Below are 18150 nucleotides of genomic sequence, written 5' to 3' on the forward strand. Positions count from 1 at the left end.
TGTAGATGACCAGATTGGTTAATAAAATCAGGACTACTCAGAGATATGGTCAATTTTTCAATGCTATAATGGTCATTAATCTATAACAAAAGCACATGATGAGAGACAAGGTGTATGAGGTAAAATCTTTTATTGGACCAACTTCTGTTGGTAAGACAGACAAGCTTTTGAGTTTACACAGAGCTCTTCTTCAGGTCACTCTGTGTAAGCACAAAAGCTTGTGTCTCTCACCAACAGAAGCAGGTCCAATACAAGCTATTACCTCACAGCTACAACACTGCATAGTACGTGATGAGAGCACTTATGCAGTTGACAGATATTCTTAAACTGGTGCAGATGATGTTTACACAGGGCCTATGTGCAACTTTAACAGTCTAGTGAGTTTCAATCTTGGAAGCAATGAGTCAAGTGCTGCACTAATGTATAGCAGTGAGGCCAGAAAATTGTTGGTGTCCTGTCAGTCCTTCACACTTCACAGTGGGAACGATGAACTTTAATCCATATTTCCTGTCCAGCCCTTCAAAGCATGACAACACGCTTTATCTGTTGCTGCAGTACTAGGCACTTGCTTTCAGCCCTAACACTTGCTGTGTTCTGATGACCTTGCCTACTTAATCATAACTGGGAGTCAAGTGACTTTTACAGGACACGAATTTTAATTAGCCTTCACATTAATTGTGAGGGTACTTTGTCTAGAGTTCCTCTGATTGTAATAATTAATTGGCTGTCATAGGCCAGCCTCCTGTCTTGCAGAGTCCATTGAACAGCTTCTTTTCAAATATTTATAAAGAGGTTTTCGTGCACGTCACTGAAAGCTACATCAGTATTTTAATTTCAAGTCGAATAACCCCATTGTCAAATAAAACACAGAAGATGTTGTAAGTCATAGAAGGCTTAAATTAAGCAGTTTTTGAACTGTTGTATTTTATTCTTGTGCATGATTTTTTTTTAAAAAAGTAACCTCCCTTCAATACATGAAACAAGATAAAGCAAAGGACCATAGAATAATTAATCACAAAATACAAGGAAGAGGTACAGATTGTTTTGACTCCTAGGACTTTCAAGAAGATTAGAATAGCTAGGTTTCTTCAGAATAATCAACCCACAATCTTCAATTAAACACTTAAATATTAATTTTCATCTAAAATGGTCAGTTTATACAGAACAAGCTAACACAAAATGTAAACTAAAATTGTGGTTTGCTTTTTAAAAATGTTCTGGTTGTAAGTAACTTTCAAGCGCCGAGTCAAAAATCAGACAATCCTATTCTGAAAGACCGGCAGAGACATTGTATCTTTAAACTAGCAATCACCCCTCTGGCACTATGAGAGCTGGGACATTATTGTCAAAGTGTTCTGCAAAAAACTCTCTCAAAAATAGTGTGAAATCCATAGCATAAATATTTGACAACGCATTTATCATTCCAGATTTGTAGTTGACCGAAAAGTTTAAAAAAAACCACTCTGAATGTATTTAAAAATATTGCAAAATTAAATAAATTATTTGAGCATATAAATAATAAAAATGATTATAATTCATATGAATGGAAACATATGCATATAGAATGCAGTACTGTGGACCAGAAGGGAGCTCAAAAACTTGAGTACAACCCAAATATTGACTGTATTCACTGACAGCCACTGGATGAGGACGGAATAGAATTGTGTGTTACAATCCTGTTACTATAGCTCTCAGTGACACCGTGATAGTTAAGCCTCACCAAGAGAATGAAAAATTCAAATTGAAGTATAGCTATAAGCAAAGATAATGGGTGAAATGCTGGCCCTGTTGAAGTCAGTGGGAGTTTTGACGATGCTGTTGTCTCTTTCACTGAAACCTCTGAAGTCCTGAGAAAGTTAGATGAGAACTAAGTACACATATAAAAGAAGGTAGCATGCTCTTTTAACTCCTGTGTTTATTTGTATTTTATAAACCACAGAATGAAAATTTGGTGCTGTGCTGTAACATGAAACATGTAGTTCTTCTTCAAGGGTTTAGCCACATGAATTCCACTTCTAGGGTGCGGGCACCCCAGGAACATGAGACTGGCATTTTTTTGAAAAGGTGTGTCCATGGGGTACAGCCCTCTTGAGATAGCTGAGTGTATAAAGGGTGGAGTGGATGCAATTGCCCTTCCAGTTCCCTTTTACTAGTGGGGAAACTATAGCATCGCCCCACCAGTCTGGCCCTCTAACCCTGCCCCCATGCAGCTTTCTAACTCCACCCCCATGCTGCTGAAGGCGGGGCCATTCTGATTCCACTACACAACTGCTTTTTACTACCCATGACTGTGAGAGGGAATCCATGCAGTGTCCTTGGTGATTGTTTCCTCTCTAGTTATTTCTTAGTGTTCAAATTATAATTATCAGTGTATTTAGAGTTAGCTAGTTTAAGCTTGTTGGGATGTGGGATGTGAAGGAAAAGGAGTAGTAGTTTTCTCAGCTGGGAGGGATCTGACACAGGACCCCCCTGGACATGGCAGAGTCAAAGTCTACAGGATTCAAATCCTGGCCCTTCTGTGAAGCCGCTGTTTCCATTAACAGTAGATGTGCTAAGTGCCTCTTCTGCCTTGGTGAAGCTCGTATATAGGCAGGTGCTCTATATGTCATTGAAAAGGATCCAAAAAGCAAGGGAGTTCCCCTGAATCCTTTCCTCTTCGAGGTCTATGAGAGCCTCTTCAGTTCCTGAGGGAGAGAAGACTGTCAAACCAGCTGTGACACTTTCTCAGGGTGCCCAGGACTGTGAGTCACCTTGTTACCCCCTTGCCTCAGCCAGGGAAAGACTTGATGGTGGTAACCTGGGTATCAGCCCCCAGACTGTTAGCTACGAGACAACCTCCTCAGAGCTCTGCCACCCGTACATTGCCTTGGGATTAACACTTGCTGTATCTCAGTCCCCGAGCTCCTCTGAAGCATTCCCCTGTAGTGTCTGGCCCGTCACTTGATGCTCACAGCAACTATCCATTCCACTGGGTACAGTAGGGAACAGTATACACACATCTTGATTGGTACAACTCAGGATATTTTGACTCTAACTCATTTTTGTTAATTTAAATTTTTAATCTGTGTCTTGGCTTAAAAGACAGATTTCCATTTCAAGGCTTATTTCACATTTATATTTTTAATTCAGCAACCTTGAAAACAGACTGGTGAACATTGAATTATTTTGCAGGAGTCATCTGTTCATTACTCAAATTAACCAGTTTATTTACAACAAAACAAACATAACGACCACTATTTATAGTCAGGGTGGCTAGACATTAAGTAATTCCATAGAAGCAGGCTATATGGTGCTTTTGGACTTCTCGATACCTTCCTTGACTTCTCCCCTGGCTGTTTCAGATCCCTTCCTCTTCACCTATATATGTGAAACTGAGGTTTTATTTATCAGAAAGTGTGGCCTGTGCTCCTATTTATTATATCCACACATACCCCCCCCAAATATATATATAAAGGAAAAACTGAGTTTTGCTGCTAAAATCCACCATGCTTTATTTTTCCAAAAGTTTTTACATTCTCCAAAGTCACAGACTAATTCAACATCCTATTAAGGATTCTGGACAGCATAGTCCAGCAAGCATTTTCCTATACTATATTACTATATTAACTATTATCATTAAGACCACAACTAGAAAGCATCTAAAACACAGTATGCACATATTAATGTGTGCTGCTATCTATGCAGTAGTAACCTGGCACAAGGAAGTAAAGTGATCCTTTATGCCCCCTTATACTCTTGTGCCACCTCACAAGCTGGGCCATAAATTAGAAATCCTTATTTTCTTCACCACATTTCACAAATGCAGCAGTGATAACCATGTGATGAATTACCATTTACCTTTGGCAAGCACACCTATTCTCTGCTCACTACTCTGTCTCCTCAAGACTAGTTCCAGAATTCTAAACCCCAGAATAGCTTCAAAGAGATGCCCATGGCTTGAAAGGCAAGATTCAGCCCTCAGCTATTTTTTTATACATATATTTGTCTTGACTTTAAGGTTGATAACGTTGAGGACTTTTTACTTGAGACAGAGGGGTTTCCAGTTTCCAAGTGGGACCCAGCACTTGCTTCTAAGCCTTGGAAGGGCAGAGATAAGCAATACTGAGTCCTAGATTGGTCATGGATTTAAGATCTGAGTCATCCCCCCTCCACACACACACATATACAAAGGGTAGTGGGGGCATTTGTCTTCCACAGTGAATTACTTTTCTATGAAACACAATGGTTGTATTTGCATTTGTATATTGCTCTTATTGCACATTACAGCAGAGAGATTTATAACTATGCATTACAAAACCCCAACACAAATAATATACCTGAGATACATCAAATATATTTTCATCTTCTGGACAGATAACCTAAATTTCTTCTTAGATTTCCACACAACTTCAGTAACCACCATCCATCCATCAAGTCTCTGTAGAACACTACCACACTAGCATCAGCTTCTTGGATACCACAGTCAACTTCAACAATGGAACCCTACAGACAACTATATACAAGAAACCAACAGATCACCACACCTATCATGACAAATCTAGTAATCACCAAACACATCTAGAAATCTGTTAGCTAAAGCCATGCACTCAGATACCACAGAATATGTTCCAAGGAGAAAGTCCAGGATATACACATAAAACACTTAAATCCACCTTCACCAAGCAAGGACACTTCACCAGAGAAGTAGATCTTATCATGGAACAGGCCACTCAAATACCCTAAGTGATTTCCCCTCCTGCGAACTGCACACCTAGTTGTTACCTATCACCCTATACTGGAACGTATTTGAGATATCATTAAATAATTACAAGCCATACTCAATGGGGCCACATGCTGAAAGAAATCTTTCCTGAGCCCCCTCTTCTGGCCTTCAAACAACCTCATAACTTTGTCAAGCTCATCAGAAGCAAGTTCCACCCATACCAGGACTCACCAACTCAGAGTGGCACCAGACCCTGCCAGAATAACAGATGCAAAACCTGTAGACAGATCTCCACTGCTCTGATGATCAACACTCTACCACAACACACCTTTCAAAATCCAAGGGTCCTATGTGTGGCTATCACAATCTGTGGTGTACCTCATCCAGTGCACTGAATGCCCCAATACCAACTATGTGGGTGAAACCAGGCAGCCACTTCACTCTTGAATGAACTCACACAGAAAAAAGATAAAAGACAAAATTACCATATCACCTGTGGGTGAAGACTTTTCATAAAGTGATCACTCTGACCTCTCAGTCCTCAGTCGCAAAGGCAACCTGCATAGCCACTTCAAAAGATGAGCCTGGGAGCTTAAATTCAGAACTTTGCTAGACGCTAAAAATTTTGGAGTGATTAGAGATGCTGGATATATGCCTTATTACAACCATCTGTAATCTACTAATATCTCCCCCACACTGCCTTGCCCCCCCTTCCTATTCCCTCTATGGGTGTTAATGGGCCACTTTACCTTGAATAGGCCTTTAAAATATGTATTAACAACTATTTATGCTAAACAATTCTTTTCACCTGGTATTTAGCAGTGACACGAGAGTATGTTTCCCAGACCTGAAGAAGAGCTCTGTGTAAGCTCAAAAGCTTGTCTCTCTCACCCATAGAAGTTATTCCAACAAAAGATAAGTACCTCACCAACCTTGTGTCTCTGATTTACAACGGACATTTTTTGATCCTCTTGATGACATTTTTTATCAAGATGCCAGTGACCATCATTTGTGAAATTAATTTTATAGGGATAAGTCTATGCACAATTTTCTATCCTGCTTTATTATGCTTCAGAAATCCGTAAGTAATTATTGTGGCCTTCATAAAAAAAAAAGATACCGATTTTCTGTTCATGAGCATTCAACTAGTACTGAAGTTAGATGGAATTTTTTTTTAACCATTTTCAATGGGCCTTCCCTACTACAAGTGTCACAGACATTATCACTATCTAGCAAGATGGCTACCATCAGTTCAGAAATGCCAATCAGAATACAAATGCTTCTCTCCAATGCATTTCATGGTTTGTTCTAATGTTATTACTTTTCAGTTTTCTGGAATAAGAAGCATAGACTTGATTTATTTCAACCAAAGTAGCATGAGCATCATCCTTTTGCTATTCATGATTTTTAATTTATATTTAATTTGTGTGTGTGTAAATTTATTGCTCATGTAAATCCCTAGCTTGGTGACTCTGCAGAAGGAAGTCCTTTATTACATGACAGAGACACTACAGACCCTCACTGAGATGCTGGAAGCCTACAGTGATGGGATCGTCACCTCTATAGGTGAGAAAGTCAATTAGGCTCTGATCCTGACAAGATGTGTGCATGTGCTTAACTTAACACACTGTGACCTTTGTTGGCAGTCTCAGGAGACAGGCCAAAGACATGAATGGTTAGATAGTTTAAGGCCCTGATTCAGCAAAGTATGTACTTAAATGATTTGCTGAATAGGGATGTTTTACTCACAAATAAGGATGGTTGTGGTGGGATCAACTGAGCTCCACCAACTCTTTTCATACTGGCTGCCCAACAGTCACATAATAGTAACATCGATTATATGGGCACCATCTTTCAGGATTAGATTTAGCCAACTGTTATGGAGGTTATACTCATGGACTTTAATGACAGACCGGACCATAAAGTCTGACCTCCTGCACATTGCAGGCTGCAGAACTTTGCCCACCCAGTCCTGTAATAGACCCATAAACTCTGGCTGAGTTACTGAAGACTTTAAAGCATCATTTAAAGACTTCAAGTTACAGAGAATCCACCATTTAAGCTATTTTAAACCTGCAGGTGACCCATGCTGCAGAGGACAGCAAAAAACCCACAAGGTCTCTGCCAATCTGACCTGGGGGGATATTCCTGCCTGACCCCAAATAGGGTGATTTTGGGAAGCCCTTTCCATCCCTGGTTCAGATTGCCAGTTCCCTGAGAACTACTGGTGCCTGCTCTTTCATGTATTGTCATTAATATCTTCAGTAAAGAAAAGGGAAAACGTTCAACTATAGCCTTATATTTTAGATAGAATGAAACCATTTTAATAACTAGATTTAATTACTAGACAATAGTAGGGTTTTTTTTGTTTTAACAACACTTGAATACATCAGAAATATAAGAATATGATGCACTCTAAAAATATGAGCGGAAAGCAAGACACTGAAAAATTGCATACTATATGTATAATACAAAATATTTCTATATTTTTCTTGAATACGTATATAACTTGATTCCATCTCCCACCACTTGTGTATATTTTGTAGTTCCTTACACTTCGTTGCAAATGGATAGTAAATATTTGCCTTAAAATTTGCTAGTTGCTGGTACAAGACAATTTCTCATATTCTGTCATGAATCACACACAGTAAAATCTCCTAAAATCATATACATGACCTACAGAATCAGTAGTTATGTCTCATAGAAGCATTTAACAACAGTCAGGGCTTAGCAAAATTAATGTGGAGATATTAAGAATACGTTTTGGTAACATCCAATACTAAAAATAATTTCCTGCCCCAATAGACCAAACAATTTTAGTGTAGATTACTGGATTAATATATACGCTATGAGCAAGATTCTCATCCTTTCGCCTGCCATGCCTATACCCCTGATCTGCTTTTGCAGCTGGAAAATTTAGGGATTTCACTTCTGTAAAGGGAATCCCAAGGTGACCCTGAAGGTTTAGTAGGGTGCATGACTGGGGTGCCACTGCACTCTAGTGATCCTTGGTGACTGACAGGTCCCATTGGGATTTGTTACAGCCAGATACAACTTGGAACATTACTGAGATTGTTCTAAGTTGCATTAAGATGCAGCTGGCCCCAAATTCAAGAGGATGTAAAGGTAGTCTACATCCATCTTTGCCACTCTGCTTTTAGCTGAACTGATATAGCTGAGGATCTGGTTTATAGTCTTTCTTCCAGGCATAGGGCCGGATTCTGATTTGTGTTACAACAGTATAAATCTGGACTACCAACTAAAGTCAACCAAATCAGTAGGCATCCCTCATGAAATGAATGAAGTTACTATTTTATAGTGGTGTAAATAAGATCAGAATCTGCCTCATTATGTGAGAAAACATTGGGTACTATACCAGCTAAATTGAATTTGATCACTATTAAAGAGATGTTTTCACTTTCAAATTTATGTTACATGGACACCCATCAATAGAAATTTGGTTGTGTCTGCCTTGCATTAAGACTAGCAATCACATCTATGGAAACAGCAGCTCATGTTCCACAGCAGAAGCACTGATGCAAAAGTTTAGGGCCAAATCCTGGTCCCAATGACTTCAATAGGAGGTGGACGAAGCACTTACACTGATATTCATCAGAAATTTTTGCTTATTGACATTCAGAGGATGATATTTACATATCTTAAAAGTTACCAGAATATACTTATTTCGTCAACGATGCTATAAAAGAAAAAATAGGGTTTAAATGTTCAGTGAAATAAAATATATGGACACACCCCTTCTGAGTTATTAATACTCATGTACTATTGCAGAACCTTTAAGATAGAGGTTTTATAATGAGCAGAAAATGTCTGGCTTTTTAAACTGAATTTAGCTTCCTGTACAACATATTTTCTTACTTCCCTTTAATTTCCTGTCATTTTGGTTTTTATATTGCCTATATAATGGTATGTCCTAACTTTAAAAATTACCCAACACAATGAATTAAATATGTAGAACTTCATTTAAATAAGTCAGTCAACAATTTTTTTATAAAGTATTTCACACTTCATTGTAGAAACATAGGCAAAATGACTATTATAACCAAAATGAAAAATACTGTTCAATTTAAAAAATGTACTTAAACAAGAACCTGAAAAAGTTTATGATATGCATAACATTTTTTCAAGCAAACCTGCACTAGTATTACATAAATCAAGAGTTTATAAAGGCCTCAATATGGCAAGGTTTAGAAATAGGTAGTATGCATGCACATAGTACAACAAAAATCTTTTATAAAACAGCAGTTATTTTTTGTAATACTTGTACAAAGGGAATAAAGAGCAACCACAAACATATTTACTCTGTTAGGTTAATATATTATGACAGGTAAAAGTCAATCATGTCTAGCAGAGGAACAAAAAGCCCTCCACAGTATGTGTGTGAATTAGTATTTTGTGCCTTTAAAGTTATGTATAAAATATTTCAGTTCTTTTTACAACTTAAAGAAATTGTACTCCTTATTTCTGTCAAAATTCAAAAAGGCAAGTGGAATTTTTTTTTGTTTTTATTCTTCACAACTACATAAAATAAACCAGTACCAGAGAAAGTACTGGAAACCAATTACATTGATACTCTCCACTTTTGATAATGGGGTTTTGACATTTAACCCCAAAGTATTAAAATTAATTCACAATTGGTCTGAAATACGTTTCAGTAATATATAATATTGATCAGCGGTATCATAGACTATCATCATTAGTATAAACTGCTATGTTTTGGGTTCTTTAATATCTCTGGGCAAGGATGATTTTTTTTTCTTACTGGGTAAATCAGAATACTGTTATCAATATGTGTGCTTACATTTTATTTTTGTTCTACTGCTTGGTGTATGATAAGGGATTGATCACCCACAGATATTGCATATGGTTGAGTGAATAAACATATAATACATGTGTAGGCAATGCCCTCTTGTGCTCTAGGGTGGCTACTGTACTACAGGACTGCTGGAGTTCATAGGCCTTGTCCCACAGCAAGTAAGGTCTTTCAACTTTCAAGATGTATTTCTACTATGGTCTATAAGGTTTTACTAAATACAAGGTTGTTTACATGGTATATAGGTTTAGTATATCATGTACAATCACTGAATTTCTGAAACACTCATTTGTGTTCATGCAGATCATTAGATGTTCTGATTCTGTAGCCTCGTTTACTTCTTGGCAACCTAAAGCTAATTTTAAAAGCAAGTTATGTTTGATTTGTGAAGAAAAGTGATCTACTTTTAACAGGATCTGGAGTGAAATTCTAATGGGCACAAAGAGAGTAGACCATTCAATCATTCTTTCACCATGTAAAACAAACAAAATTACACACTGTACTACAGCTTTCAGACTATCTAATCAAAAGGTGCAGATATCATCTTCATTAAGTAGAACCAAAAAAGTTCATACAAAATAGATTGCTCATATTCACACTACAAACAAATGTTGTTTTTAATTTTAACAAATTCAAAGGTGTATCAGCAGCATTGTTGTAAATTGTACTGTAGTGCAGTTTCTTTTTCATAAAAATACCTTAGAAATGGTCAGTCAAAAGTCATCAGCAAAAGAAAAACCGAGAAAACAATCAACCAAACAAAAGAACAGAGGTAATGCTGATGCCAAAACAATTATAATACTGTTGGGTACATAGAAAAGTAATCCTTATATTTTATACATTTATACAGAGTATAAAAGGTAACAGAGGATTATGCCACAGTCTCCCTTATACCAATATCTATTTTCTTTGGAAGGAGTTCTTTTCTTTCATCAACACTTGCTAATGAGTTTCGACAGTTTTTCCCATCCATATATAACTTTGCGTACACTGGATTGGCGTAATTTGTTGGCTGTGGAAAAAGATAAATATGCAGTATGTGATTTAGATTAACAACTATTTTTTGAAAATGAAAATTGTATTGTTAAAACAAAGGGAGAACACGTATACATAAAAGCAAAACTGAACACGTTTAATGTTTACCTTGGTTTCTGTAAATCTTACCAGGGAGTTAAGATCTGTAGGAATGACCGCCCTGCACTTTTAAGCGGGGGGTGGAGGTGATGGGCGGGGGAGTATTTGGCTAGCTAGCCTAATGAAGGGAACTGTGTTTTATGGCTGGAGGGGGAGGTGGGCAAGAGATGAAAACTGCTGCAAAAGGGTCAGTGTGGTTGCTGACTCATCCCCTGGGACTGCAGGGTTTAAATAGGGCAGCTCTGTGCCTGAAGCCTGCCTTTCACATAAAATAGGCTGAAGCAGGAGGGAACACAGCACTTCAGCACAGCATGGCTCCATGTGGAAACAGGAGAGCAAGAAATGGGAAAAGAGAGTAATTCCCCCCTTCCTCTGGTCCAGGTAGGGCAAAGCAGGCACAAAGGAGTAGCTCCACAAGGGGAGGAGAATATGGCTAGAGAGGCAGCTCTACTTCCTGATGCCTCCTTGTGGCAGATGTCCAGTGCAGGTACTCCATACAGTGACCGGATAAATGGCTTGGAATAGGACTTAAAAAGAGGTGTTCCTTCAAGGAATGAACAGGGGGAAGTTGGGGACTCCTATGATTGGTACGGCAGGGAGCCAACTCCCCATTCTTATAGCCCACTTTAACCCTCCTGTGAGGGGGTGGATGGTAAGATCCCAGCAATGGATTTGCTGGAGGGACAGGGATGGAAAAGAAGCGGAGCTGGTGGAAGCCCCATGGGTATGGTAAGGTCCCAGCAATGGACTTGATGGAGGGACGTGGAAAGAAAAAGAGGGAGAGCTAGTGAAAGCCCGACGGGTAATTATGGAATAAACATGGGGTTACCTGCATTGTACACTTTTATCTGCTGGGTAGTCCCAAATATCATATAATAAAGTTGTGGCTTGATTAAACCAATGTCAAATGTTTCCTGTCCTCCTTTCGGTATAGCCAGACAATCTGTAACCAACAGACTCCGTATACCGCCTGTTCTAAGACCTCAGCACCTAATAATTGATCACATTTTGGAAAACTATGGCCCAAGTATATAGTACAATTTGACCAAATTTGCTAATCATATTGTAACTTAAATAAGAGATCATAACTGTTATTGTAGTATCTGTAAATATAGAAGTATCTTCCCAATATCAATAATTTTGCTAGTTCAGGGACTGAACCAAAGTCCAGGTCAATGTGACTTAAAGATGTGCTTAAGTCCATCTCTATTCTGCAAAGCGCTTAAGTATACATGCTATGCTTTCAAACAAGCACCTTTGTGCTTTCTCACAGGCTATCCCTCCTGCATGGGAGGCAGTCCCTATAAATATCTGCAAAGTTACCTCGTTATTAGAATCATAGAATCATAGAATATCAGGGTTGGAAGGGACCTCAGGAGGTCATCTAGTCCAACCCCCTGCTCAAAGCAGGACCAATCCCCAACTAAATCATCCCAGCCATTTACTTTGAATATTTTGAGATGTGATGGTGACAATTTATGTTGTAATGGTTATAAAGCTTAACTTATTGTTTATTGTCATTAAATAATTGTTCTCCAATAGCCCCCTTATAATTTTTCACAACTGTGAAAATGTAAATTGATAAAAATAGGAAAAATGCTTAAAACCCATACTTTTGGCAACTAAATGGATAACACTAAAAAAGCTTTAAAAATGACATTACCTGTTGAAATTGGTTTTTTTTACAAAATCTAATTCTGTCAAGTCTACTCATTATGTAGCTTCAAATCTCTCCTCAAAACCCTCCTTTGCCATGATAGCTATAAAAAACTTGAGAGTGGTCAGGCTGTGTGCTGTGACCACTCCTATCACCAATATTGTTTTATTTTTTCCTTGTACTCCCCAGCCATCTATATCCAATATTTTTTGTCTTTTACTTAGATTGTATGCTCCTGGAGGCAAGGACCAGCATTTTGTTCTATGTTTGTACAGTACCTAGCACAGCGAGGACCTGGAACATGACTAGGGTTCCTAGGTGCTGCAGTAATACAAAAAGAATGCATGATAAAACTACTGAACTACCACTAAAAATATGAAAGTGTGTAGGATGTGGGTGTGAACTTCCTCTTTTATGACCCATTATGGCTCAGTTATCTCAACAGAGGCCTTTGCTATCCCATCTGATTTCTCAACTTTATATATAGAGCCACTGGGAAGGGTGCCGAACACCTCACAGATCACAAAATTTCCTGTTGTCTGTAGCACCTAGACTCGTATTACTTAGCTTGCTTCACTGCTGTTTTGCCCAACAAGAAAGAGCAAAGGTTTAGAATCCTCATTTTTCTGTTCCCGCGAGTCAAATAAGAGGCCAGGATTTGAAACTTTCCCATGGCCTGGCTCACTGCAGCAATCATAGTAATTTAAGATCAGCCAGGAGCTGCTTATCCTGCTATTACAAATAATTAACTGATTGTCTGGTGTTCTACATTTCCCTGTCACAGAAAGAGATAAGTCACATTGAAAAGAACAAAACAAAAAACTCCTATTTCTATATTAATGGAACATATTACCAGCTGCTGTAGTAATTTCTAGGGGCAAATTCTACCTTCAGTTCTACCTGTGCAATCCCAGTAACTAGAGATCTTCACTTCCCCAGGAATGACTACAGGAGTTCCAGATGACACAGAAATGTAGTTTTTATTTAAATTAACAGGAGTTTTCATTTGATTGCCAATACTGTACCACAATTAAAATAAGAATCATACTTAGCATTTATATTGTGTCTTCTGGAAATATCAAAGTACATTATAAACAATACCTTAATACCTGTATGAGGTATATATTATTATTATTATGCAGTGGGGAACAGTGAGGTGCAGAAAAGTGAAGTGGTTTGAGTGACTTGACTAAAGTAATTTCAGTCAATCTCAGGGCTGGAATTATACCCGAGTTCTCCTATCCATGAGGCATGTTGCCTTCTCTGGACTGTATTGTGTTTTTTAAAGCAGACAAAATAAATAAAATTTCAGTTACATCAAAAACACATTACAATCGTAAAATAATGCAAATGAGACAAGGATGAACACTTTTTTTATATGAAGGTGAATCAAGCATATTAATGTCCCCTCTCTTTTAATTGTTTTAAAATTTTCAATATTCTTTTAAAGATATTTGTGCTATATTATATACAAACTCTGGTTTATTGAAACTAAGCTAAATATTTTGTTAACTTAGTTGTCATTTGCAATAAAATTGATTGAAATTTAAACAATCCATTAATAACTTGTAAAGATTTACAGAAATTGTTCAACTTAATGCATATCAAATTCCCCTTAAAATAGTAGGACAGAATTTCATTTACTTTTGAGTCTTATCTCACTGTGATAAGTTGCATTAAATGCCTATCACTATGTTTATGTGGTTGGTTTCATTTTTATATAGCTTTACAAAAGGTATAACTTACTTATGTTTATAAAATAAAGCAATATATTTTCAATTTTACATTTTAGATCATGTTATCATGACAAGTGAAGATGAAATATATATGTAGAGGCACCTGTAATAAAATATAAATTTTATTTCTACTTTTAAATAATTTCTTGCTAATGAAAAACATGAACAAAATGGTGCTATTCTAACATAACATGCAAACTCAGAGAGGGGACATGATGGAATGAGCATGGGACGTGAATTATCATTTCTCACCCCTGCAGTTAGTGGTCCTTTCAAATCAGAGTTTAGGTAGATTGGCGGTGCTGTGTGCGGAAGCTTGAATGCAGTGGACCCTCCCCCTATATACCTGGCCTGCATATAAACAGAGTATTTTAGTTTCTGTGCTAATAATACTGAATTTTCCATTTGTAGGTTGACATATTGTTTAATGAGTAGTGCACTGATTAAAAACAACTGGTCTTCTACAATAAAAACTGCCTTTAAAACTTTAACTACAAGCTTGCTTCAGTTTGGATGATTCTTATTATTCAGCATGAGATCAACACAGCATTTTCTGTCAAATATTACAATCGGGCTTAACAATCAGCTATGATACAGTTATTCAACTACCCTAAAAGCCAGTGAATATACTTTATATTCAGCTTCCCTGTGGTATGCTGCACATTGACTGGGTGACAATGTGGTGACATTCATAGTGCTAACAGTAAACCAGTTATTGCTTTGTTAAATATGCCACAGAATGATAGCTGCCCCATAGGATGCATCTGATTACTGATAAGTCTAAGTTATTGCACCATTACCCTGTCCACCCAGTGTCACATCACTCAGAAGTTCTACCATTGAAGAGCAGTGCTCCTAGAAATGACATAATTGAGAGTAAAATGACAATGTTCTTTTTTGATGTAGTACATCTGTTCTATCAGGCCTCTGAATGGCTTATGTTTTTGAAGTAACCATAATTTTCAACAAATTAGGCTCAGATTTACAAATGGAACATCTTGACATTAGCAAAGCATAAGAGCTAGTAAGTACATAACAGTGTACATTCAATAGGTCCACAAAATATCTGGAATTTAGGTAAAGAAGATTTTAATAATGATCTTGTACTTTAGTTTTGTCAAGAGGGTCTATGATATAGCCTCTCTCAATTTACTGTTCCGTTTTAGTTTACCATCGAGAAAAAGCAGACCACCGCAAAAGAATATCTGTCAACAAATACTGGGGTGTAAAACAGTCAATGCTTAATATCTATAATGTTTTCACTAAATAAACTTTACTTGACTCGTGTTCACCATACAGAATGAACAGACAAACCAAAATACATGCCATTATAAATAAGTCTTCATTTGAGAGAAAAATCATACTAATTAGATTTAAAGATATTCATTACCACACATAAAATAAACCCTATTTTGCCATTGCAAAAACAATATTACCTTTTCTGGATTTACTGTGAAATCTGGATCTAAAAGTCCCCCTTCATTGTGATCATGGCCCACCTCGTACATATTGTATGATGGATTACCAATTTCTACATTGATTCCTCCATTTATCATTGGTTGTCTTCGGATAGTTTTTGTCCTAAAATACATAAACAAAGGGAGTTAGTATTTTCAAGTCACTCCAGGGATGATACATACCACAGATATTATTTAACAGCTTTATGGACTAATCCTGAGTACCTCAGAAAATCTAAATAAAGGAGCCTTGCCCTGAGGGTCTATCAGGAAATCAAGGTGATGGTGAAATTTTCGCTCCAAACAAAGTAACGCTTTGAGCACCTGTGCAGCTGGGGCACGTTGTGGACGTGACCAGTTACTACCCTTTTAAGTGGGTTTGTAGTAGTGTGGATTCATGCAATGCGCTGACCCACTGGTTATGGCCCTCGCGTTCCCCCTCAGTATGGTCAAATTCACCCTAGTTCCCAGGGAAAGCTTCATAAATTCATTACAAGATTTTTTCAGCAGTCAAAAGAAGGCAGAGTCTATCAGTGCAGAGTTTCTTCTGCTTTTGATTCTGAGGAACACAACATGAGTGATAACGTTTCTATCTTTTCTGGTACAATTAGCGGGGTCATCTCCTTGCTTATTTGGGGGCAGCTCCATGTACTCTTAACTTGGGAATAGCTGAGCTATGGCTTCATTATGGAAGTTATGTGTCTGTCAAAAAGTAACTGCCTGGAGTCCCTATTGGTAGTTATTGAAAAGCTTAGCTCAAGTGTCCCCAAACACAGGTGTAAAGTCAGAAACGGCAGGCTTAACTTTCAGATTGGTTTATATATGGGGGAACATCTTTAAAATTGAGTACGGATCTGAGGTTCTCCCATGGGTGAATCCAATTATTTTCGTTGGTAAGGAAATAAGTGAGTGATTTTTTAGCTGCAGGGGTTGAAAGTCCTGGTTTAGGGATGTCATTTTTAGGCAGGAGACACTACTGAATTGTGACAGAACAATGGGGATGGGACTTAGGTGCTGGTAATGGTTGAAAGAAAAGGAGTACTTGTGGCACCTTAGAGACTAACCAATTTATTTGAGCATAAGCCATCCGATGAAGTGAGCTGTAGCTCACGAAAGCTTATGCTCAAATAAATTGGTTAGTCTCTAAGGTGCCACAAGTACTCCTTTTCTTTTTGCGAATACAGACTAACACGGCTGTTACTCTGAAACCGGTAATGGTTGAGTTATCTTTTCTAAGTTAAGAAAACACTTCATTATCTTAAATCCAAGCTGACATGTGAGAGTGTCCTTCTATTTCCCCAAAACATAGTGGAACAGAAAAATCTACTTCCCAGGAAATTTTTTAAAACATGTATCTTAATGTACTGTTTAGCTGTTAAACAATAATGTCTCTTGAGACTTTTAGGTCTCCTTTCAAAAACAGGGAAAAATGTTAATCAAACATTTTTGAATAAAAATAAATAAATTAAGAAGAGGCTTTTAGGTATTAATTTCAGCCAAACCAGATTCTCTATCACTATTTAAACTAGGGGGTCTAGCCTAAACACTGACAGTGATTGGTGCCACACAAATCATTAGATAGCTATGCATTTCAATTAATTTCTATCCTATATTTAGAATTGTTGCTTCTCATCGTATCTCAGCTCATCATAAGATAAATCACAGAAGTTATAGACAGAGGCCCAAATTTTCAAAAGTAGTCACTGATTTTGGGCCCTTCAATTTTGGGATGCCCAGTTTGAGACATGTAGGGTCTAATTTTGAAAGATGATGAGTGCTTGAACCACTTACTGTTTTCAGGTGGAGTTATGGTAGCTCAACACTTCTGAAAAATAGGCCCAAGGTGTCTCAGTCTGAGAAATTAAAATCAATGGCCACTTTTGAAAATGTGGACTTAAGAGTGGTCCTATCAGTTTAACTGTCTATATTTGCACCATCTTACTAAATACTTGATCCTTTAAAACAGGCATATAATATATGATGATAAAAAGAACAATTTGTTTTAGAGTTTAATTATTTTCCTGTGAGTGCTCATAAAATTTTAAATCCACAAACTGAAAATTGAAAGAAAAAGGATTCAAATCCGTTCATTAAGAGAAAGTTGTAAATTGGTCAACAGGTACATCTTTATATGCATTAGGTAAACAAATATATACTGGCTTACTGTTTTCCACTGATTAATGTGTATAATACTTTCATATTTATCTTTCATATAACAATGTTTTAAGTGTTAAGAAAAATATGAGTGAAACAAGGTAGGTAATATAGAAAGAAAATATGGATTTTTACGTGAAATAGATTGGTTTCTAGCAGATAATTCTGACTGGTTCACACACAGAGATTTATGCTATTGAACTTAGAAGATATATATGTAAATACTTTTCTCTTTACAGCTCTCTGTCAGGACTATCTGCTATGTAAGTTTTGTTGACGAGGAAAAAGCCTGGTATTGTCCAGATATACAAAAGCATCTATCTGAAAATCTTTTGACATGCGGTGCAAACCAGATATAAACCATTGTAAAAAAAGAAGAAGTAACCTTTGCAAAAACACATGGTTTATTAGAAAGGACAATTTTATTTAAGTTTGATTCTTAACTTTTCATCCACATATGTGTCCCTGTTGTATGAATG

At 37.3% G+C, this 18150-nt stretch overlaps 1 protein-coding gene across 6 annotated transcripts in view; it reads right to left on the reverse strand.

Moving 5' to 3' along the window:
* Positions 1-8781: 8781 nt before the first annotated feature.
* Positions 8782-18150, reverse strand: part of LRP1B (LDL receptor related protein 1B) — a 1329376-nt gene continuing 1320007 nt past the window's right edge. For 5 of the 6 annotated variants that reach the window (XM_078847919.1, XM_078847920.1, XM_078847917.1 and 2 more), the window contains 3 exons: positions 15497-15641; positions 14313-14411; positions 8782-10545 (listed from right to left, as the gene is read on the reverse strand). In XM_078847919.1, coding sequence (XP_078704045.1) covers positions 10405-10545; positions 14313-14411; positions 15497-15641 — 385 coding nt within the window. In that variant the 3' untranslated portion in view covers positions 8782-10404. The remainder of the gene's footprint in view (positions 10546-14312; positions 14412-15496; positions 15642-18150) is intronic. The other variant, XM_078847918.1, reaches the window with a different exon arrangement.

This window comes from Lepidochelys kempii, chromosome 11, assembly GCF_965140285.1.
Source record: "Lepidochelys kempii isolate rLepKem1 chromosome 11, rLepKem1.hap1, whole genome shotgun sequence".
Lineage (NCBI taxonomy): Eukaryota > Metazoa > Chordata > Testudines > Cheloniidae > Lepidochelys > Lepidochelys kempii.